The sequence below is a fragment of the Olea europaea genome, unplaced genomic scaffold (assembly GCF_002742605.1).
Source record: "Olea europaea var. sylvestris unplaced genomic scaffold, O_europaea_v1 scaffold274, whole genome shotgun sequence".
NCBI classification, from domain to species: Eukaryota; Viridiplantae; Streptophyta; class Magnoliopsida; order Lamiales; family Oleaceae; genus Olea; species Olea europaea.
The window spans coordinates 469,025-493,962 of record NW_019245831.1 but is presented as its reverse complement, the minus strand read 5'-3'; the positions used below and the strand labels follow the sequence as shown (position 1 = coordinate 493,962).

The following is a 24,938-nucleotide window of genomic DNA, read 5'->3' as shown; positions in this document are numbered from 1 at the left end:
ATCTTTTCTTATTTGTAGGCAAAGCACTTTTCTTGATCCTGCTTTCTTCTCTATTTCGATTTTGCACTTCTACAAGGCAAACCTAGTATCCAAGATAGGCAAACCAAACCAAGATGTATTCAAGCACTTTACTCGATGATAGGTGCATCGATCAGTTATATCTAAGATAAAGATAATGAGTTTCTCATCACTGCTTATAATTTATTATACATCACTCCAAATGTCATCAAATGTGCCCAATAGTATGTACAATCAATAATTTAACAAACATTGACTGATAATCGCATCATAATGTCAGCAAAAGAGCCAAACAAACATTACGATATCAACCATGCGAATAGCGAATCAACTTATTTGTTCATGAATTGGAGAACCGCTGCACAAACCATCAACTAAGATAATGAATAATAGGGGGAAATGAAAAATAAACAGCTTCTTATTTCAAGTAATCTCCCGAGTTAAAAATAATTTAATGCTGATACGGACATACCATTGGACCACAGGACATTGTGTCACCACACAGAAAAATGCCTTTCTCGAGCAATTATTATTACAAAAATTGTTAATAGTACTCTAACCCTGTGAAATTTCACTCTTAAGCAGCTTTCTTGCAAGAATTTTCAAGCCATTCCATTGTAACACTTTTTGGCCTCTCAAGTGGCAATCCAAGAGCACGGTCCCATATAAGCTAAACCAACAAAAACACAAAAATCATACAAAACTCAGATAGAAATCACAAATAAGAATTGAAATACGAGAAGAAGAATGAATATAGGGCAAGGAACCTGAGAACAAATGCCAATAGCCCTTGATACGCCAAAGAGAACAGTGTAGTATCTGTCAATAATGAGAATGAAACTGTTATTATCCTCATGTTTTTTATAATTAAAAGAGACAGTGAAGTATTGAGAAAGAATGAAGTGCTTACCTTGCTTCAGTCAATCCATAATGGTTGAGCAACACCCCACTGTGGGCGTCTACATTGGGCCAAGGGTTTTTAACCTACAAAAACACGTCCCAGAAATAATGCTCATTAGGTGGAGGTTTTGCATTAAAATAGCCCCCCCCCCCCCCCCCCACCCCACCAAAAAAAATAAAAATAAAAATAAATAAATAAATAAAAATTGGTGTAGACGGAGTCTACAATAAAAGAGCAGCTGGTCATACAAGCATCACTATTTACATTTACGAACAGCTATTTCCTAAAACCACACATGGGAAAAACATTGATGCACCTGATTAGCCAAACCATGAAGTGGACCAGCTAAACCATTTAAGGCAGCAGCAAATGAGAGATAAGGATCAGAAAGTGCACTGGCAACCTGGCAGGTATGAAAATAGTTAGTGAAGCAGTACATAAATATTGAACAAATTTCCAAATTGCATAAAATGTTATAAAAGATTTTATAAACTTGTATAGGCAACTTCAACCAGATGCAAACATTAGCAATATTTACCAAATGGTCATATAAAGTCATGTCACTTACTAGATGACCAGTATGAGCACTAACATTTCCGCCTTCATGATCACTGCAAAACAGAGCATCATTTACCTTGCCAAGTTCTAAGAGAATAGGAGGGACAACTTCATAAAGGTTTGAAACCTGCAAAAAAATAATTATAAATTAATGAGGATAAAAATGATGATGATGATGATAATGAGGGTAAAATTTTAACACCTGCCATAAGCAGGTACAATTATAAAGACACAGCCATGTTACAATATCAAGGCTCAAGTAATGACCAGTTTGAATAGTGGATCTTCAGGCAAGTGCTTTAGTGCAAACTCTCTCTGGCATGTGTATCTTGGATCTGTCTTGCGCAGAACTCCATGTCCGAATCCAGGAACAACCTGCAAATCAGAGAAAAGGGTGAAAAAGTTGAACATTTTAGTTATATAAAACAAAGTAGAGAGAGAGGGATGAAAATGGAATATTTCAATAATTTTAATGAATATACTACCTTGCCGCTGTTCAATGTTTTCCAGATATGATCTTTCAAATTTTCTTTGCTGACATTCTCTCCGCACTCCTCTACCACAGATTTAATCCATAGTAAGACTTCCTGTAATAGCATGTCAGGCACAAACACAGGAAAAGTAAAGAAATCAGCTCACAATAAGACATCAGAATTGAAAGAAAATCATTATGAAAAGAATCCAAATTGTATAGGGAGCTCATAAATGACAGAAAATAGACAACAATTTTGTTTTAGGTTTTGAGCGATCTACTTGGAACAATTTAGCAAATGAGATTTGTCTTCAGGGCCATGAGATTTGCCATTGGGCTGGTTATGGGTCATCAACAAAAAGAAATAATTGCAAATACTTAAAATAATAGAAACCTGGGACAATCTTTTGGCATTTTAAACCCACATCTTAAAAGAGGCTTTGGTGCTGCACTAGAATGATTAAGTTTGACCCAATTCAAAGAATCATCTGACGTCAAAACCATATAGCAATCAGGATAGCCACTTGAGCACTATGCCTATATGAAACAGGATCCCCAAGAGTACTGTTCTACAAGACCCCCCCACCCCACCAAAAAAAATAAAAATAAAAATAAATAAATAAATAAAAATTGGTGTAGACGGAGTCTACAATAAAAGAGCAGCTGGTCATACAAGCATCACTATTTACATTTACGAACAGCTATTTCCTAAAACCACACATGGGAAAAACATTGATGCACCTGATTAGCCAAACCATGAAGTGGACCAGCTAAACCATTTAAGGCAGCAGCAAATGAGAGATAAGGATCAGAAAGTGCACTGGCAACCTGGCAGGTATGAAAATAGTTAGTGAAGCAGTACATAAATATTGAACAAATTTCCAAATTGCATAAAATGTTATAAAAGATTTTATAAACTTGTATAGGCAACTTCAACCAGATGCAAACATTAGCAATATTTACAAAATGGTCATATAAAGTCATGTCACTTACTAGATGACCAGTATGAGCACTAACATTTCCGCCTTCATGATCACTGCAACACATGATATAAATGTCAAAAGACATCAGCTTATTTTGGAAATAAGTAGAACTAATTCAAATCTATATATCGCATACACTGATAAACTATCTTGGCATATCAATAAAACCCACCTGTGGATGGTCACATAAAGCCTCATAAGCTCTAGCATGTCAGGAATATCAAAACCCAGCATGTGTGCAAAATTTCCACCATAATCTAGGGAATCATCCATTGGTATAACTTGTCCATTCTTATACATCCTTCACAAGTTCAATGAAATGTGAATTGAAACAAGATAGATTGAATATGTATCAATCATGAGGAACTTATCAGAATTTAATAAAAATATACACACAAGCCACAACTTAGATTTGAATACAAAAAGACATGATACTGTTAACCAACCTTCTATAGACATAGGAAGCCACAACTGGAACTTGAGCAATCAAACTTAGGGAGTCCTCATATGTTGTTTCCCAGTACCTAAAATTAGATGAACATCAAGTTGCATGAAACAGAAATTAATATTTAATCAGATTATAAAAGCTGTTTAAAGACTCACTTCGATTTGTGGATCCCCTTCTCATATGCCTTTTGAAATTCACTTTGAACCTAAAACAGAAGAAATACTGTGAACTTTTCAATTGACAGCTCATTACACTAATTGAAGCCAGTGACCACCCTCTCATAAAATCAAGAAATGTTGTTAACTGTTGTACCTAACTAGATATTAGCAACAAATTACAGCAATTTCACACAAATACACACCACAAGCAACAAGATCAAGGGAAGGCCATTGACTAAAGATTATGCATGGCAATCATGTTGTAAGATCTAGTCACATGTATCTACATGCATGGTCCATTCATCAATGCAACTAGTTAATGTGCTTGTTTGGTAGGGATTTGATAATTAATTTTTTGACTGTTAAACATAAAGTGAGTTCTACTTGTGAGAAAAGAATTAAAAAATGACAACTGAAATAGTAAAATATCGATCAAAAAATTGATCTTAATTGACTTAAAATCTTTACCATACAAGCTCAATATCTGGTAAAGAAATTGACCACAGGTGTAATGAAGTCCATTTATTTCTAAGGACAATGATAAGGAATGTCATAATGTTCTAATCACCACCAGTAGCTACGGTCTCGGAATTTTTTCTTTTAAATGAGCAAAGACCTTGGAAGCACGGAAACAGACAGGAAGACCAACTAATGAGAAGTGGAAATGACATTTTCCAAAAGAGTGGGATACCAAATGTCAGGGAAATGTACCACAAAAACTGATTTTTATGTTTATTATATAAAATTTATCGCAATACTCTAATTTATAAAACTATTTACCATTAAGGAATGCTAAAAATAACATGCAGCAATAAATGATACTTTAGATGCATTTTTACTAGGAACTTATTACTGATCGAAGACAAAGATTGCTACTTAAGCTATAATTGCAAAATTTTTAGTTCTCAGAATCTCATCAGTAAAAGTTGAACTGATTACACTGTAAGACGTTTACTGAAGCTTGTTTTTCCTTTCATTAACTGCTTGGTTTGCAAAATTGCATACTTAAAAAATCTACATGCTTCTCTTTGTCCTTTCGCCCTCATCATCTTCTTACCGTTTGACTTTTAATCTTCAAACTTTGTACTTCTATTTATTTGTTTGATCAATACAAGTTCAATAGCCTCTAGTTCCAACTTTCTTTTTGTTAGAAAATCTAAAGTTGATTTGTAAAAGAAATTACTGTAGATAGATTGTACGTTCCAGTAGGATTGATTTGTTTCCAGATTTAGATTCTGGAAGCCAACTCTGTGTACAATATATAATGTGCAATTTTTTTCCTGATTAGATTTAATAAATCAACTGTACACTATACAATGTTTCTATTGTTATCTTCACCCGGAAAGAGATGAACTTCTCTCTCTCTCTCTCAAAATCTTCACATTCTTTTCATTGATCTACTGGCTGATTATTGTGTATAATATTAGTAGTTTAGTAAGCCCCTGTTTGACAACCACAACACATTCTCACAATAAAATATTCTTCACATAAACCTAGAACTTTTTTCCTACTTTTTAACCACACATTCACCAAATATCACTATTCCAAAACTCATTTTCCTCAAAAAAACTCAATAGTTGTCAAACTGGGGCTAAGGTTGAACATGCATATAGAAACACATATAAAGTTGAAAAGTTCAAATTTCCACGAAGGTTTCCTTCTTGTTTCCCTCTCGATTCCTAAATCTTAAATTTATCAAAAAATTAAAAAAAAAAAAAAATATATATATATATATATATATATTGAACACCTTTATAATTTACTCGAAGAGTTTTTGACTTTAGTTTTTAAAATATGTCCTATACGGAGATGCGAGTCTCTAAGTTTCCATACTAAGAAGCCACAATCACAATGGTCTTTCTTGTCTTTTTAGAGTTCACAGAAATGCTCGTGTTCGACTCCTTCCTCAAATCTCGTTCTTTCCTTTTCACACTTTAAGCTTCCAAAAATGATGAGAGATGAACCAGCATATTTATAAATAGTATTTATTAGCAGCCAAGGAATATCAACACATTAAACATGTTTTCTCAACTTAGCAACTTCTACTTGTATTGCAATTTAGAATTTCAAACAAATCTGACAAATATACTACTCAGAACAGAACAAGAAACATGAATAATGCACAAAAAGATGAACAGCTAACAAACATTTATGGATGACCACATTCATCTGAACCAGATTGTACAACAAATAATCATCAGTGAATATTACAGACAGAAAAAAGTAGTTCAATCCACCTGAAGGGCCATGACACCAGTGGCAAACTGAGTCATAGGATGAGCATTAACAGGTAAGGCATTGATGGTTTTGTAAACATGATCTGCAAGCAAATATGAGAATGTTCAGATGAAGATATTTGAATAACAGATAAATGCAGCACTACAGCTTTACACTGTCAAACAGATTCAGTATTTACACCCTTTCTATGTCATGAGATTTCAGATGTTTTCAACCTACCACAACCCTCCACTTTGCTCTGGATGGCCAACGGAAACCATAGATAAAGGGGGAAAAAAGCATACAAAATTAAAATTACAACACAGGAACCAAGAAGCAGTAAAGACAGTAGAGAGAATTGAAGAACCTGGGACAGTAGCACGACTTCTCAATTCCTTTGATAACGAATCAACTTGCTCTGTTGTGGGTACCTGAGTAAAATGAGGAAGAGAACATTAATTAACATCAAGCAAGTTAAGGAGCATAGAGGAACCTGAAAGCGTAAATTTGTAATTAAAAGGTGGCTCAATAACAAGCCACAACCTGAAAAGCAGCTTTTTTTACCTGTACATTAAGGGAAAAATGCAAAATGTGACCTATCCTAATGGATTCAGTATTTCATACAACATTCTAGATATTACAACAATGTAAACTTACCTTCCCAGTTAAAAGAAGCCAGAGGAGGCCCTCTGGCAACGGTTCTCCACCAGGCTTTGCTGCAGGTAATAACTTTTGGCATTCAGGAATAGACAAACCCCGGAAGCGAATTCCCTAAGAAAGTCGAGAAGACAACAAGAAATTAACGAGTAAATTTTACATACATCGGTTTTCAGACAATTCATGCCATGTGTATGGTGTATCTACTCACTGCATAATTATCTCATTAAAAGCTAAAATTGATAAAAGGCTTCTTACCTCGTCTGGATCCAGTAATGAGGTTTCCCATAGTAATCCTGTCATTCCTCTCATCCCACCAAGAACCTATCAAAAATGTACAGATAGAATAATCAATGCCTCCACTATCAATTTTGTAAAATCACTAGACAAATATTGTGGATGTAATCCAATTAACAATTTTATTTAGCCAAAGTGGAAATAGAGAAATTATACCATATCAACAGTAATGTTCCCCAGCTGAACTTTTCCATGTTCCGACTTGAGTTTCTTCAGGCGCTCCTGTGACAGAAAAAAGGGTTAACACAATGAACATCAATACTCCCACCCTTAAGACCCTTCAACCAAGGGCCCCTTCTGTTACTAAAGCTTTGCTGAATTCATTAAATAAATTATGGTTTAATCACCAAATGTGTGTGTGTGAGCGACAGAGAGAGAGAGAGAGAGAGAGAGGTGTTTATTTCTAACAAGTATAAATATAGCCCTTGTTTGGTGAGAATAGAATCAAATTTTTAGTAGATTTTGATAAAAAAAAATGATGAATTGTGTGGTCAAAAGTCATGAATCCCATGAATATGTCGTTGAAATTAATTGTTGACTTTGACTTAAATTAAATCTTGATTTTAATCCCACCAAACAGGGGCATAATATCTGTCCTTTTCCTTTATGTTGTTTTGTATGAATGCAGGTGATATGAGTATATTTGAATTTGAAACTTATAATTGAAAATTTATTGCAAATAAAACATGGGCCAATTTGATAAACTAGAGTTGTCAGGTTAACAAGGTACAGTTAAAATCAATACTTTTAGCTTAATAAATGTACCTGCTGTTCTGGAATCAATTCTTTCAACTGAGATTGAAGGTCCTGCAAGGAAGGCATTAGTTAAATAACTTAATCAATTTTTTATTAAGTTGTACCGCAACACAAGAAACAGTCAACAAGGTAAAAACAAACTCGATTAAAATACTTAATCACAAGTTTGGAGTTCCAACATTTAGCAATCCCAAAACCCAGTAATCCCACTTCATTGACATTCTTCTCACTATAAAATAAATATAACCAGAGATTTGACAATGACCCTCTACATTGTCAGATGTGCACATTATATAACTCGCATAGAAAATTTCAGCATCTAATAAGCTTTATATAAAATGATCATCATCACAAAAATTGCATCACCATCCTTCCTAGCATTTCAGGAACAGTTAAACTAGCACCAGTTTCACAAGCACAGGAGCTGCTATGTCTTTTAACTATATGTTTTCCCTTCACCTGATTTTTGCTACTTGCCTCTTAAGGATCTGAATCTTCCTCCCGTCCCCATTAATTGGCAGTTATTACGAGAGAGAAATAGGAGAAGTGCGCAGAAGATAAATCATCTCAGACTTTCAGGGCTTTTAGGATGAAATTGGGAAAACTAAAATTACGCACGCTCAGCTGAAAATTTATTAAAAGATTGGAACATCTATTTTTCTTACTTTCCCCCTTTGCATTAGTAACTATACAAAGAATACCATTTTCAACATTTCTTTTTCTTCCCTTTTTATCCCATATTGATATAAAAATGTCTCTAGTATGTTTGGCCATGAAGAAATATCAAACATATTTATAAGTTTTCTTCTCAATTTCCTATTCTTTCTTCTTTATTGGTGCAACAGATGCATGAAGACCACATAAATTGTATGTACAAGCCCACTATCGCAGCATGCCAACAAAGAACCAACTTTGGCAATCATCAAAATAGAACAGCGACCAAACCAAATCAAGAGCACGTTGATTCACAAGGAAAATATATATGATCCACCAAGAGAGTGCACAGTCATACACACAGAGGCTTACAAGATCAGAGGAGGTCTGGTATTGAAGCCAGCGTACTGAATCTCGAAGACTAGGCTGTTGCACCTACCAAATAGAAGAAATCAATTATTTCCATTTTCTGCATATATTATTCCTAAAAACAGTTTCAATAAAATAACCACCGATTAAAAGATAATACTTACTGCGCGTGACCGCAGCTTGGATATTAGAGAAACACCGCCTCTAAAGAAAACCATTGTTGTTCACAAAACCAAAGTTTACTGCACCAAAGCATATATTTCAAACAAATTAAACATCTTCACAGAATATCAGCGCAGAAATACTCAAACAAAGCATATACCAGTGTAAAACTAAGCCAAAGAGTGAAAAATATTATAATTCAGCAGATCAACAAAGAAAGGTCGAAGTTTGACCAAAAATTGCATTGATGCTTACAAAGAAAAGTAACAAAATCCAATCACAAGCTTTAATAATGCGAATTTTTATGTAAATAAAAAGGTATAATTGGGATTATTAGGCAGTGACCTATAAATAAGGAAATGAAGAGAGAGAAGCAAATGGAACTGGATAGAGAGATGTGAACGTGAGTAAAATTTGTTACCAGTTATGGCACTCAATGACCATTATACCCTTAATTCCATTTCATAAAATAGAAAACAAAAAAACAAAAAAAAACAAAAAAGAAAGAAAAAGAAAAAAATCCAGATGCGCACTGCCACCACCGGCTTCTGCCGCCGGCGATAGTAAGATCTGCCACGATCGCCCCACCACAATACGAACCCGCTACACCGTCGGCACTCCAGTAATCTAACTGTACCATCCCTCCATTCCTCCAATCTTTCTAATCTCATTCTTTCAAGACCAAGTATTGGCAGATTTAAAGAAATTCTAAAATTGTTGCATTGATAAAAAGATTCCTTTAAGCATCCAATCAAAGAAATCCAAAAAATGATGCAAAGATTGCTGTTAAACTCACCAAAGAAACCCAAGCCTTAAAAATGGAGGACTTTCGGCGACTGTTTTGGAGGATCTAGTCCAATGGGTGGCAGCTGATTTTCACTCCGATGAGTGACGGCTGAGTTTTGGAGCCCCGATTGAGATTGTATGATGGCTGTAAGTTGGGCTGTGCAGGGCGTGGGTTTTTTTTTTTCCGTTTTTTTTTATTAAATTTAATTTAAAAAGGGTATCATGGTAATTATAATGAAATTGGACGTTTTAATGGTCAACTATTCCGTCTCACGGGATCGATCTAGAATATTTTGAATAGATTGGAGACTCAGCGCTATAAATGAAAAACTGGGGACCAAATATCACAATCATCAAAAGTTTAGGACCCCATCTTGAATTGAACCGGCGAATCGGAAAAGTAAGAAAATTCCGCCGCTGACCGTTTTAGGATTTGGTAGGCTGTTTGACTTCCAGAAGCATGTAGCAAAAACATTTTTGATTTTGACCAATTTTATAAGTTTCTTTTGTTTTAATTTGATCAATGTAATGCCAACGAAAAACCTCTGAATATAAACACGAAAAAATTAAAAAAAATAATAATAATAATAATAATAATATCGACAATCGTTAAATCAAATATATTTACTAACTTAGATTGGATAGTACAAAATATTTTAGTCAATCTTGTCCAATTTATTAAATGCTACACCAATAATTATACAACTATAGTTTTATAATCTTCCAACTTTTACCGAAAAATCAAGAATTTTGAAACCTAATAGATTAAGAAATATCCAAACTGAATGAATGAAGAAACAACATTTGTTTTTCCACAAAAAAACTGTCTTTCTATTATTAGTAAAAATAAATAAATATGGACAATTTCTTGCCAACATCAAGTGGGACGTATGGTTTGAAAATTTCTCTTCGATCTTTTTTCATCTGTACAAGTGCACAATGTTCAAAATAAAAGTTAATTATCTCACGATGTTGTGGTTGATTTGATTATGACAATCAAGCTACATTTCTATTTATAAGAGAGAAAGCTAGTAACAAGTTTCAAGAAGTGTGCAAATGTGTCAAGATGGTAGTTTATTTGAGAGTATATCGAGAGATTACAAAGTGACTATATATGTTTCCTTTTTATAAACATTTTTATAACTAATAACTTGTGATATATATAAACATAAGAATGTTGTCTCGCGATTAACTTAAAAGTCCGAGAATAATTTTGACTTAAAATTGATTTTTCCCCATTGCTTTATAACCCAAACAAGAGGCCCAATCTCAAACCCATATAAGTGGAAATCGCATTTTGTAAGAGGAACTTTAGTTGACACTTGATGTTGATGTCGCCAATTTCTCTGGACCATTGATCATCATCTAAGATCTATGGTAGTTGTGTTGACTATAAATAGGGCCCTACGCTGTTATCCTATAATCCTATTTGACTTTTGTCTTATGATTTTCTGTAGTACTATTGAAAATCCTATATGTGTCTGTTAGTTCTCTTCATTTTCTCTGATCATCTTCAGTCTCTGATTGGACGATAATCTTCTAATTTTCTAAGTAAAACATAAGTCTTTGTGTATCTTTGTGAAAGAAAAGAGTAAGTGACATCTGTTCATACCTTCTAGTTTACAAAAGTAGTGTCGACAACTAAGGTCTAGATTTTGTGGTTTTCAGTTTGTACAGAAGTGTTCAATGTAATGAACCCTAGATCCTATGGTAAAAGGATCTTTCTTTCTATGGACGTTTTTTAGAAGAAATTGTTCCATAGCGAGGATTTACCTTTGGATCTTGACGAAAATTGAGTAACAAAATAGTTCCTTGACTGATCTGTTATTTTCTTGTATTTCTATGGCATTTTAGTGTAACGGGTGAACTTCAAATCTAAGTTCTTGTTATTTGTTGAAAGTTTCTAATGGACAAAACTCCAAACCACCACTTTGAATCGATCTTTCCCCTTAAACCCTAACTCATTTTCTGTATTGTCGTAAGTTCCTTATTCCATCGTATGTTTTAGACCATAAACTTGTATTAAGCACTTGTGCTTATGTTAATTGATCTCTGAAATTATACAATTCTGTCTAATTGCCCTTTAAATTTTTGGGTTCTAATTAAGCCCTGACATGAGAACATGATCTTCAAGGAATCCTTGTAAGTTTGGAGTTTGAGGGAGACTCTATTATCATTACTGTTAGAATAGTTTTCTGCATATTTGTGTTTCTTGTAACTCATTGTACTTTAAAATTGTGATTATGTGTTTTATCAATTTTTTTATTTTTTATTTTTTTATTATTTTTTTTACACAATGAATACTAAACTCTTCTAGCTCTCTCCTTTTCTTTTTTTCTTTTCTTTTTTTAAATTAAGAACTTTACAATGACAAGTACTATGTTTGAACTTGTAGTTTTTAATGGAAAAAAGGATTTTTCCATTGGACAATAAAAAAGAGGAGACTTTGTTAAACAAAAGATTTCTAAAGCAATAACACAAGAATATCCTACTATCATGACTGTCGATCAAAGAAATAAAGTTGATGAACGTGCTTATACATTAATCATATTGCATTTATTTAATCAAGTGTTAAAAAGGGTATCATGGTAATTATAATGAAATTGGACGTTTTAATGGTCAACTATTCCGTCTCACGGGATCGATCTAGAATATTTTGAATAGATTGGAGACTCAGCGCTATAAATGAAAAACTGGGGACCAAATATCACAATCATCAAAAGTTTAGGACCCCATCTTGAATTGAACCGGCGAATCGGAAAAGTAAGAAAATTCCGCCGCTGACCGTTTTAGGATTTGGTAGGCTGTTTGACTTCCAGAAGCATGTAGCAAAAACATTTTTGATTTTGACCAATTTTATAAGTTTCTTTTGTTTTAATTTGATCAATGTAATGCCAACGAAAAACCTCTGAATATAAACACGAAAAAATTAAAAAAAATAATAATAATAATAATAATAATATCGACAATCGTTAAATCAAATATATTTACTAACTTAGATTGGATAGTACAAAATATTTTAGTCAATCTTGTCCAATTTATTAAATGCTACACCAATAATTATACAACTATAGTTTTATAATCTTCCAACTTTTACCGAAAAATCAAGAATTTTGAAACCTAATAGATTAAGAAATATCCAAACTGAATGAATGAAGAAACAACATTTGTTTTTCCACAAAAAAACTGTCTTTCTATTATTAGTAAAAATAAATAAATATGGACAATTTCTTGCCAACATCAAGTGGGACGTATGGTTTGAAAATTTCTCTTCGATCTTTTTTCATCTGTACAAGTGTACAATGTTCAAAATAAAAGTTAATTATCTCACGATGTTGTGGTTGATTTGATTATGACAATCAAGCTACATTTCTATTTATAAGAGAGAAAGCTAGTAACAAGTTTCAAGAAGTGTGCAAATGTGTCAAGATGGTAGTTTATTTGAGAGTATATCGAGAGATTACAAAGTGACTATATATGTTTCCTTTTTATAAACATTTTTATAACTAATAACTTGTGATATATATAAACATAAGAATGTTGTCTCGCGATTAACTTAAAAGTCCGAGAATAATTTTGACTTAAAATTGATTTTTCCCCATTGCTTTATAACCCAAACAAGAGGCCCAATCTCAAACCCATATAAGTGGAAATCGCATTTTGTAAGAGGAACTTTAGTTGACACTTGATGTTGATGTCGCCAATTTCTCTGGACCATTGATCATCATCTAAGATCTATGGTAGTTGTGTTGACTATAAATAGGGCCCTACGCTGTTATCCTATAATCCTATTTGACTTTTGTCTTATGATTTTCTGTAGTACTATTGAAAATCCTATATGTGTCTGTTAGTTCTCTTCATTTTCTCTGATCATCTTCAGTCTCTGATTGGACGATAATCTTCTAATTTTCTAAGTAAAACATAAGTCTTTGTGTATCTTTGTGAAAGAAAAGAGTAAGTGACATCTGTTCATACCTTCTAGTTTACAAAAGTAGTGTCGACAACTAAGGTCTAGATTTTGTGGTTTTCAGTTTGTACAGAAGTGTTCAATGTAATGAACCCTAGATCCTATGGTAAAAGGATCTTTCTTTCTATGGACGTTTTTTAGAAGAAATTGTTCCATAGCGAGGATTTACCTTTGGATCTTGACGAAAATTGAGTAACAAAATAGTTCCTTGACTGATCTGTTATTTTCTTGTATTTCTATGGCATTTTAGTGTAACGGGTGAACTTCAAATCTAAGTTCTTGTTATTTGTTGAAAGTTTCTAATGGACAAAACTCCAAACCACCACTTTGAATCGATCTTTCCCCTTAAACCCTAACTCATTTTCTGTATTGTCGTAAGTTCCTTATTCCATCGTATGTTTTAGACCATAAACTTGTATTAAGCACTTGTGCTTATGTTAATTGATCTCTGAAATTATACAATTCTGTCTAATTGCCCTTTAAATTTTTGGGTTCTAATTAAGCCCTGACATGAGAACATGATCTTCAAGGAATCCTTGTAAGTTTGGAGTTTGAGGGAGACTCTATTATCATTACTGTTAGAATAGTTTTCTGCATATTTGTGTTTCTTGTAACTCATTGTACTTTAAAATTGTGATTATGTGTTTTATCAATTTTTTTATTTTTTATTTTTTTATTATTTTTTTTACACAATGAATACTAAACTCTTCTAGCTCTCTCCTTTTCTTTTTTTCTTTTCTTTTTTAAATTAAGAACTTTACAATGACAAGTACTATGTTTGAACTTGTAGTTTTTAATGGAAAAAAGGATTTTTCCATTGGACAACAAAAAAGAGGAGACTTTGTTAAACAAAAGATTTCTAAAGCAATAACACAAGAATATCCTACTATCATGACTGTCGATCAAAGAAATAAAGTTGATGAACGTGCTTATACATTAATCATATTGCATTTATTTAATCAAGTGTTAGGAAAAGTAGAAAAATTAGATACTGCTAAAGCATTGTGGGATAAATTAGAAGAGCTATACTTGGTTAAGTCCTTACCTAATAAGTTGTTTCTCATGGAAAGATTATTTAGTTTTAAAATAGACTCTTCTAATGATTTAGATGATAATTTAGACACTTTCAAGAATTTGGTACAAGATATTATTAATACTGTTGATAAGGTTTCTAATGAGTATAAGGCAGTAGTGCTCCTTAGTGCCATACTTGAGGCATGAAGAGATGTCAATATTGCCACTAAGTACGACGAGTGCACTCTAATCCCTAATATTATCATTAATTATTAATGGAGTAAGGAATTAGAACTAAAATCTAAGAAGCATGAGAAGGATTTTGAGAGCTTATATGTAAGAGATAGATTGCAAAATAGGCAATATAGTAATCAAGATAATCAGAATCATCAAGGAAACGGTAATAATAAAAAGAAGAAAAAGAGGAAGTCTAGGTCTAAATCTAAGACTAAGAATAAAAAGTGTTATGGGTGTTGAAAACTGGTCATTTTATAAAAGATTACTATAAGCAAAAAATGAATAGTGGGAAATGAATTTAGATGAAGGAAATTTGGTAGAACCTCTAGAGTATAACAAAGTTGATGTTTATGATGTCTTTAAGTTACCTTCTGACCTGAACACTGTAAACATTGCAGATGACAGTGATCAAATCCAATCTTGGATTCTAGGTATACTTTTCACATGACTTCCAGAAACATTGGTTGAAAAATTATAAGAAAGTGAATGAAGGGAAAGTAGTAATGTATAACGTGGCCTGCAAGGTAAAGGGATAGGAAATGTAAATTTGAAATTTGAGAATGATGTGTCTATAACCTTAAAATGGTAAGATATGTCCCAGAACTAAACACAAATCTAATTTCAATGAGAAACCTCAATGACATAGGTTTAGAATGTAGAATTGGAAATGACATATTAAAAGTGATTAAAGGTTCACTTGTCATTTTCAAAGGTACCAAGAGGAAGGATATCTATGTCACTAAGGCTACTGCAGTTATATCTCATCTTGTTGTAGTCTCTAGTGTTGCAATTGATGCCATGTTAAAGTGGCACAATAGATTTGCATGTCTAAGTGAAAGGGGTTACACATTTTGTATAAAAATGGAGTTTTGGAAAGGACACCATCTCAAAAGTACCTTTCTAGGAACACTACACTTTAGGCAAACAGCACAGACTCCATTTTAAAATTAAAAAACCTACAACTACTTCCATTTTCGAATATATATATATATATATATATATATGTGTGTGTGTGTGTGTGTGTGTGTGTGTGTGTGTGTGTGCGCGCGCGCGCGCATTCTGATTTAAGGAGATATACATCTACTGTCACTCAAGGAAGAAATAAATTGTGATACTCATAAAAAATGATCTGGTAAACTAAGTGATTATTATGTGCTTAGAACTTTTGGTTGTGCTACTTTTTCTCATCAAATTGAAGGAAAGCTTAAACCTAGAGCTAGAAAATATATTTTTCTAGGTTACCTCATGCGTGTCAAGGGTTATAGATTATGTGATAAAAGCCAAAATGGGGTTAAGATTATTGTGAGTAAAGATGTTACGTTCAATGGGGGTGAAATGTCTTGCCTTAAAACTGAACATGAATCTGTGAGTGAAGAACAACAAAGTGAAGAGTAAGATCAATTGAAGGTAGAGTTCGAAAAACTTAGCTCATATGTCCCTGCTATTCTTAATGAGGTGGAGACTGGGGTTGAGCAACCTAAGGTGGAGAATAGAGATGAAATAGTCATAAAAGAAAATCCCGAGGAAGAAAATCCCTTAACAGATTGTAACTTAGCTAGGAATAGAGAGAAGATAATTGAGAGCACCTACAAGATTTGGATATGAGTTTGAGTTAGCATTTGCTCTCGCTAGCTATGATGAGCTATTTAATAGAGAGTCATAAACCTTTGAGAAGGCATGAAAAGTGAACAATCTGAAGAATGGTTTAAATCAATGAAAGAGGAGAGGAGTTCCTTAGAAGAAAAATAAACTAGTGATATAATACATAGACCTAAGAATAAATCTACATTTGACTGTAAGTGGGGTTTCAAGGTTAAGAAGAGTACCAGAGCTTTTGAACCCTTAAAATTGGAAGTTAAGTTAGTAACTAAGGGGTACACACAGAAGAAGGGTATTGATTATAACGAAATTTTTTTTTACCAATTGTTAAGTACACTACTATTTGGTTGCACATTTTGAGTAGGAACTTAAACAACTTGATGTAAAATTTACTTTTTTACATGGTAAACTTAATGAGCAAATCTTTATGAATCAACCAAAATGTTTTAAAGATATACTAAAAGCCGATCATGTGTGCTTCTTAAAAAGGTCTTTATATGGCTTAAAGCAATCACAGATGTAGTATAAAAGATTTGATTCTTTTGTACTCATTATAGGGTTTCAGAGGAATAAATTTGATCACTGTCTGTACTATGTGTTTTTATTGCTATATATGGATGATATGCTCTTGGTTGATTCATCACCGAAGTGGATAAGCAAGATAAAAACAACGTTGAATGACGAATTTGACATGAAAGATCTATATAAAGCTAAGAGAATCCTATATATGAAAATTAAAAGAGATAGGTCAAATTTTGCTTTGTTTTTATATCAAACCTCTTATGTTTAAATGGTATTGAAAATATTTGGCATGCATGATTATAAACCTGTTACATTACCTTTATCTAATCATTTTGTATTATCTAAAGACCATGCTCCATGCAATGAAAATGAAATAGAATACATGAGTAAGATCTCATATTCTAATGTGATTAGATCTATTATAAATTTGATGGTTTATACAAGGCCAGATTTAGCCTTTGCTGTTAGTACTCTCAGTAGGTACATGTCTTATCCGAGTCTCGAGCATTGGGAAGCCTTAAAATGGATGTTAAGGTATTTAAATGGAACTAATGATGTAGGTCTAAAACTTGGTGCTAATAAAAAAAGGTGTGAAACTGAACGATTTTATAGATGCAAACTATGCAAGGAATAGAGAGAATAGAAAATCAACTTCTTCCTATGTGTTCACTTTCTCTAACTCTCGTGTTAGTTGGAAATCACAGTTACAACATATAGTTGCACTATTCACGATAGTATCATAGTATATTATTACCACTAAAGCAATTAAAGAGACTTTGCGGCTTAGAGATTTGGTTCATGAACTTTGTATTTTGAATGATTACGTGGTAATATATTCGGATAGTCAATCTTCTATAAATTTATGCAAAAATCTAGTGTGTTCACGAACGCACCAAGCACGTTGATATTAGGTTACACTTTATTAGAGATATTGTATCACAAGAAATGATAATACTTTAAAAGATATATACAAAATATAATCCTTCGGACATGGACACTAAGGTGCTATCATTGGTGAAGTTTAGAAGTTGCAAGGATCTTCTAAATATAGGTGGAGGCAATTAATTTACAATTTTATTGGCTCCCATTTTTGGAACTATTACTAACAAGTGATAATTTTTCCTTGCAATTCATTTGACAACGGGGTGGAGATTTGTTAGGCAAATTAATGTCAAACAACCTCCCGAACGATGATGTAACTTGGTATATTTTTCACTTGGCATCGATCAAATGACTGAATGAAAAATCGATGCCCAAATGAAATGACCTGACTCTAAAAATATTTGGGTAATTGGAAGTAACCTAATTTAATTAGTGTTGCTCATGACCGGTTTCCCACTTATTTGGATGTCTTATAAATGTTAATTCACTTAGTGATACACTTAAGCTCACTTACCTGGGGCTTGACCCATTACTATACCCTAATGTTAATAATTTATCTGGTTGCCTTCCTTAGTTTATGCTATGTGTATAATTGCTTCCTTTTTCTTTTATAAAGAAAAGGTTGTTCCTCTCTTTGTGACTGCATCCACTGTTTTTCTTCTTCTTCTTGCCATTGTGGCTAATTTCATAACATGATTACATTTTCTATCTGTGCGTCCTTTGTGAGTGATTGAAAGCAGCCATAAGGGTGGAAGATTAGAGGGGTTTTGGTTTGGTTTCTTCATTGAGTTGTTGGTTGATTGGATGAACTGAGCTCCGGAAACGCATTGATGATCGAGTCTTTCACTTCACAAATACAGTTAGGAATTCCTTCTTCTTCAAACTACAACTTAGTTGTCAATTGATGGCAGGTTAGGTGGTAGATCTACTTGTCTCGTGGTGTTGCACATGCTTCTTCCACCAGATTAATAAAAGACATGCGACAACATTGTTTTCCACAACAAAAAAAATAAAATAAAACAATTCTATTAATAGTAAAAAATAAACCTCACTACAAGTTTATAAGCTCTTTTCAAACCTAACCAAAATACAGCATAAGTTAATTGAAGATTTATGGCTTATGGAATGCTAATGCACCATTCTCACTAGAAAACATAACGTGTCCTGTGAAAGACAATGAATAAACCAAAAGATAGAATCCCAGGGCTAATAAATAGAAATACTCCATCTTTGTTAGCATGCAATGTTCTTAGAGAGATAAGCGAGCTCTCCAGCAATCAAATTTGGTGCAAGAACGCAATGTTTCTGAAGAAAAAAACCTTAATTTATGCACAAATGTCTTCTAGCAAAGATGTATTTCCTCATACATGTTGATTTGAGAAGATTTAAACTGAGGTATAGGAAATTTTACTCTCCTCTTCATTATCGAAAAAGTCATCAACATCTTCAAGAAACTTCAAAAATCCATCTGGAAAGTCCCCATATATTTCTCCTTCACTCTCGTTTATAATACCTTCAGCTGATTCCATGTTCTTCTTTGGCTGGCTGCAGCAACTGTGCAACGATTTCGACTGAACATTACTTTCCTTCTTTGTACTTCCTTTAACTTCACGCTTCTCCTTTGTAGTATCTTTAACTTCTGCAGTAGGTTTGCCTGTAAGTCTTTGTACAAGCTCCCGAAAATTTTCGGCATCAGTTTTTATGATTTCTGGTGCAACAATGTGAATTATGCGAATTTTTGGCTTCAATTTGTTTATAGTGTGGGAGTCCTTGTGAATAGCCAACTTAGATGGAGTTAAGAAGGTGTCAAATGAAAGTGGCTTCATTTTTAGTCTTGTGGGTATCAGATAGAGTGAGATTTAGATAGAGAGATATTGAGAGAATATGTGTAATTCAGTGTTAAGTTGCAGAACATGAGAGTGGATATATATGGTGGAAACTGGGGAGAAAAAACATGTGCAGCTTGCCTTCTACAAGCCATCAGATGGATAATAAAATCTGCCATGATAATGATGTACCCGGTACCATTTACTTGCTGAGATGACGTAATGGGTCAACTCTGAATGATGTATTTTCGTCCCAAACAAATCAGCACATTTGTTCTTACCATTGTGAATAAGTCAAATAAATTCCATAGTGGGGTCCCCCCACAAGATCATCATGTGGAAATTAATGTGAACAAAAATGGGGTTTCGGCCTTTTACATTGTCGTTTATATTGTTAGTACAATATCTCATCTTTAATCGTATCTAGAGCCTGTTAGAGAATGATTTTTTCTCCAAAAAAATTGATTTTTTTACCGTTATTTCATTATTTCAGTCATCATATTGATTTCTTCTCTCACAAATGGACCCCATTTTTCTCCTAATGGTTAAAAAATCAATTCTCAAAATCACTACCAAACAGGCTCCTAATGAACCATGAACTAATACTGCTACGTGGAATAAGCACTAAGGGTATGTTCGGTAGTGATTTTGAGAATCAATTTTTTGACTGTTAGATAGAAAAGTGAGTCTCACCTATAAGTGAACAAGTAAAAAATAATTGCTGAATTAGGGAAGTAACGATCAAAAAATTAATTTTTTTGATTAAAAAATCAGAACCAAACGGGGCTAAAAATGCAACTAGGTAGCTAAGATATTACTTTTATAAATACAATTGGTGAACTTGGATTTGAATATTTTGACTTTACTCAGACCTCTCACACGGCATCTCTCTTCATCCCTTTCATGAAAATCAAATCGTTTTAAGAATAGGCTACTCGTGATGATGGGTGTCATTTGGATAAGTTTTTCACGTTGCTCATTCTTAAACAACTGACTTTGTTATTAATAACCTTGACAAAATTTTGAGTTAAAACAAATTCAAGTGTGTGACACGAAAAGTTCTTGTTTTCGTGTTCTTTGTCCAAATGTACTTTCGTAGAAAATAAGTTGCACGGGAATTTTCACACACATTTAAAATGTGACAAAGCCCACGAGTCATGGATTTGGTTTAAGGTCTTCTTGTCAAGAAGTGATAATTTTTTCCCAAAATGATGTCCATACATTAAAGGTATTGTACCTTGATAAATTGCATACAATACGATGCTAAACATGCATATTAAGGCTCGATCAAGAATGAAAATTGGTAGGGCCTAGATAAACTTATAAGTTACTTTTTACATAATAACTTGAAAATCTTTTTTATGAAATACATGTTAAAAGTTAATATGTTTGTAATAGTACGTGTACATATATACTTGCACAAAATTTGTTAACCTAAAATATTGTTAAAATTCAATTGTCAATAGCTCCAACCACGACTTTATCACTCTGTGTGTTAATGGTACACTCGGAAAGTAAAATCACCAAGTTAAAGAGAAAAGGGGCCGATGATCGTTAAGAACCATATTTAGAGAATAACATAAAAACCATATCTTTTACATTTAAGTATGTGTTGTCTTATAGGAGAAGGATACCTATGAATCGTGTAGTCCTAATACACGCGCCATACTCTCCTTGGTACGCATGAGTCACCGTTTAGTTATGATAAGTTTCCTTGTAGAACTGGATTTCCTTGTAAAGATCGTATAATATTTTCTTTGGTCTCCAAGGTTGTCCGATAGTTTTCTTGTGCACATGTGCCAGCTCGAATGAATGCTCCACCAAAGGTCTTCGACCATCATATATTCCCTCCTTGGAGGCATTGTGCAAAGATCGAAGGGATGATAATAATAACGAAGAGGCATATCTATTAGGCCTTTGCCGACAAGGGTGGTGGACATGCGGTCCTACCACGCATCTCCCCCGTTGAAATGCTAGGTGCAGCGATCTTCATTGCAGCATGTGTGCCTGCGTAAGCCTTTAATAGATTTAGGGTGTAACAAAATTAAACTGATCATGTTTAGCCCTATTTATAAACACGTATTTTGATGTTTATTTGAACAAGTCTTTTAAGTAGGATCAAACATGCCGTTGTTTATTTGAACAAGTCTTTTAAGTAGGATCAAACATGCCGTACAATCGTGTTCGTAGATGTTTAGGCTCATAAGCATGTTTGACCAGCTCACAAGTTCATCCAAACACGTACACTATTCAGGACACGTATTTTGGAGATCAAGGTTGAACCATGTATACTATAAAACAAACGCATTATTCATAAATTAATGGCATGTTATAGAGCTCCACCACAAACATTAATTCTTTTATTAAATTGGAGTCCAAAGAGTAGTGTTCCCTATTCATAAGAGCAAATGGAGAAGGGGGTAATCAGTGGTATCAGGCACGTGCACGTTAACGACTACTAGGATAACGCAAGGAAGATCCAAAATAGCCAAAAATGTTGTGTGAAAACACTGCTATGTGAGCTTACCAAAAATCAAACTAGTAGTAGTCATAAATAATGTATTATTTGTTTGTGAATGCCATTTTTTATTTTTGTGACAGAAATATTTAATGTTATTAAAATTTGATCGATCGATCAATTAAACAGATCCGGTCGCATAGTAAGTTATCTACTAAAAATGGGTAAAATAACCGACAACCCAGACGATTAAGTCACAAACCGATAAACGTGCCACAATTTTACCTATTTGCCTTATCAATTAAAATTCCATTACAACCACACACAAAACATATAAAATTTAATTTAAATCAATACCAAACAGGACATAATATTGCTTAGCTGCTTATCATTTGACCCAATCACCACTGTTCTTTATTAAGCTTTAATCTCTCTCATCCCAACATCAACTATTCGACCTGCGAATCACTTCCTACAATCCATTGTAATCTTTACATCGTAAAAGGGTAATTAGCACATAACATTCCTATGTTTCATTATTATTTTGGGAAGGGTCCATATATTTCATTTTTTGGTATTTTCACCCTTAATTACACTTTTGATTGTGCAAAATATCATTTTTATCCAATTTCTCAATAAAACTATAAAATGACGAATACATCCTCATATTTAAATAAAACAGAAATGAGAAAAAAAATAAAGAACTAATGATAATTATAATTTCAATTTTTTTAAAAAGTTCTAACGATCCCCAAACAATTTATTAGAAAATTAGGAAAATAATTCTCTTTCTTTTCTTTCTTCTACTTTCTCCCTCTCCACCACCACCACTACCAGCGTTCCCCCCTTCTTCTTCCTCCTCCTTCTCCCCCACCACCTACAGGTGGGCTTTATGGTATAAATTATGTGTGCTTTCTTCGATTCTATTTACATTTGGTCTCCTGCTCTTTTCTTAACAAGAACACACAGACACGTGCTGAAGACGACCACTAATTTTGAAGTTCAGAGGCAGCCTCATTTATGAATCTTGTACCTTGGTTGTGTTTCAAGAAATTGACTCAGGAAATAGTGGTCATTGATCGATTGACCTGGCCAATTTTCCAAAGAGACCTTTGACTAATTAAAAAAAAAAAGCAAAAATATTTAAAATATTGAAAAGAAAGAGAAATCCAAATTTACCCTTACCATTTAAAGAAGAGAGAGAAGATAGAAAGGAAATAAGAAAATTACTGTAGCACCGACAAAAAAGGAAAACAGGCGACCCATATTTAATGTTTTTATGTTGATTTTTGGAGAAAAAAAAACATGATTTTAAATACGTGTTGATTTTTGGAAAAATGCATGATTTTTGGGTAAGAATAATAATTTGAGAGGGAGAAAATGGAGTGGAGATCGCCAGAAAAGAAGTTTTTCGGCGATCTCCACGAAGGAGACGGTTGGCACAGTAGACAAGATGGCCCAGACTCATCCAGACAACCCAATCAACTCGGCCATCTAGGCGCCCAGTCGACCCAGTTGACTAGGCCGTCTAGGTGCCCAGTTGACTGGCCCAGACAGCCCAGTCAACTGGGTCGACTGGGCGCCAGTCAATTAGGCGCTGAGCACCCAGTCAACTGGGCGCCCGGCGCCCAGTTGACTGGCCCATCTAGGCCGACCATTATCTAGGCCCAAACAATTTTTTTTAATTACTTATATATATATTTCCTTTAATTATTGAAGCTATTTATTTTAATTGCTTATATTGTGTTGTCTAATAATTAATTATTATTTGAATTGTTTAATTTTAACGCATATTATGTATTTAAAATTATTTCTTTGAAATGGTTAATATAAATATTTTATTATTTATCTAAATATTTATTATTTGCTAATTTAGTTTAATTACTTATTTTATGTTAAGCAATAGTAAAAAAAGTAAAGAAATAATTAAATATTAAATAAGTAATATACATAAAGAATTTTAATAAATATTTAAACATTTGTAAAATAATAAATAGTCAATTAAATTAGGAAATTAAAATATCAATCAAATTAAATTTTTGCAAAGAAATTAAAATAAATTTTTAAATATTAAATAATCAATATGCATAAAGAATTAAAAAAAGTAATTAAACATTAATTAAAAATAAATGATTAAATTAAGAGTTAGTAAAATAATTAAAATAAGCAATGAAAATATTAAAATAAACGATCAAAATAAGTGTTAAAAAAATTAAAAGAAATAATTAAATATTAAATAAGTTATATACATAAAGAATTTAAATAAATATTTAAACATTTGTAAAATAATAAAAATAAGCAATTAAATTAGGAAATTAAAATATCAATCAAATTAATTATTTGCAAAGCATTTAAATAAATATCAATAAAGAATTTAAATATCAATAAAGAAATTAAATAAATATTTAAGTATTTTTTTTTTAATATTGAATTTAATTGCTTATAAATATGTCATGAATTATGTAAATTGTTTATTTAAGTAAAATAATTAATTTTTTTATTTCATTTTATTTAAAATATAAATAATGAAATAAATATAATAAACAATTGAATATTCAATAAATAATTAAAATAAATGAGAAATTAATATGAATAATTAAATGAAGTAAATAAATATGAAATAAACTATTAAAATAAGTTATTAAATATAGTAATTAAATATTAAACAAACAATGTACATAACCAATTAAAGTAATTAATGAGATATTTAAATAAAATATTAATTAAATATTTAATAAGTAATTTCATAAATTAATATTTAATTTAATTGTTTATTTAAATATTTAAGTAATTACTTTAATTGTTTGTGTATATTATTTGTTTAATATATAATTATTGATTTTATACATTATTTGTTTATTTAAATATTTAATAAATTATGTTAATTTTTATGTATATTGTTTATTTAAACAAATAATAAATAACTAATTGAGATAAAAAATTTTAAATATTAATAAAATAATTAAAATAATTAATTGAAATAATAAATAACTAATT

General features: G+C 32.4%; 2 protein-coding genes across 5 annotated transcripts; both read right to left on the bottom strand.

Annotated features, from left to right (window-relative positions):
- Positions 1-413: 413 nt before the first annotated feature.
- Positions 414-9,601, bottom strand: LOC111383696 (citrate synthase, mitochondrial-like). 4 transcript variants are annotated; one of them, XM_023007827.1, is made up of 20 exons: positions 9,447-9,601; positions 8,653-8,730; positions 8,492-8,554; positions 7,475-7,516; positions 6,866-6,931; positions 6,671-6,736; positions 6,413-6,526; positions 6,123-6,186; positions 5,776-5,858; positions 3,536-3,585; positions 3,379-3,456; positions 3,105-3,233; positions 2,943-2,985; positions 2,691-2,777; positions 1,963-2,064; positions 1,745-1,852; positions 1,554-1,604; positions 929-1,002; positions 786-837; positions 414-688 (listed from the first exon to the last, which is right to left on the bottom strand). In XM_023007827.1, the coding sequence occupies exons 2-20, from the start codon at positions 8,704-8,706 to the stop codon at positions 596-598; spliced, it is 1,419 nt and encodes a 472-aa protein (XP_022863595.1). In that variant the 5' UTR covers positions 8,707-8,730; positions 9,447-9,601; the 3' UTR covers positions 414-595. The 4 variants fall into 4 exon arrangements, with proteins under 4 accessions (XP_022863595.1, XP_022863594.1, XP_022863598.1 ...); XM_023007826.1 differs by lacking the exon at positions 9,447-9,601 and adding an exon at positions 8,906-9,053; XM_023007830.1 differs by lacking the exon at positions 9,447-9,601 and adding an exon at positions 8,996-9,036.
- A 9,441-nt stretch (positions 9,602-19,042) lies between these two features.
- On the bottom strand, positions 19,043-19,483 carry LOC111383718 (VQ motif-containing protein 25-like). The gene has a single exon (XM_023007856.1). It carries the CDS (start codon positions 19,481-19,483, stop codon positions 19,043-19,045), a length of 441 nt encoding a protein of 146 aa, XP_022863624.1.
- Positions 19,484-24,938: the final 5,455 nt, after the last annotated feature.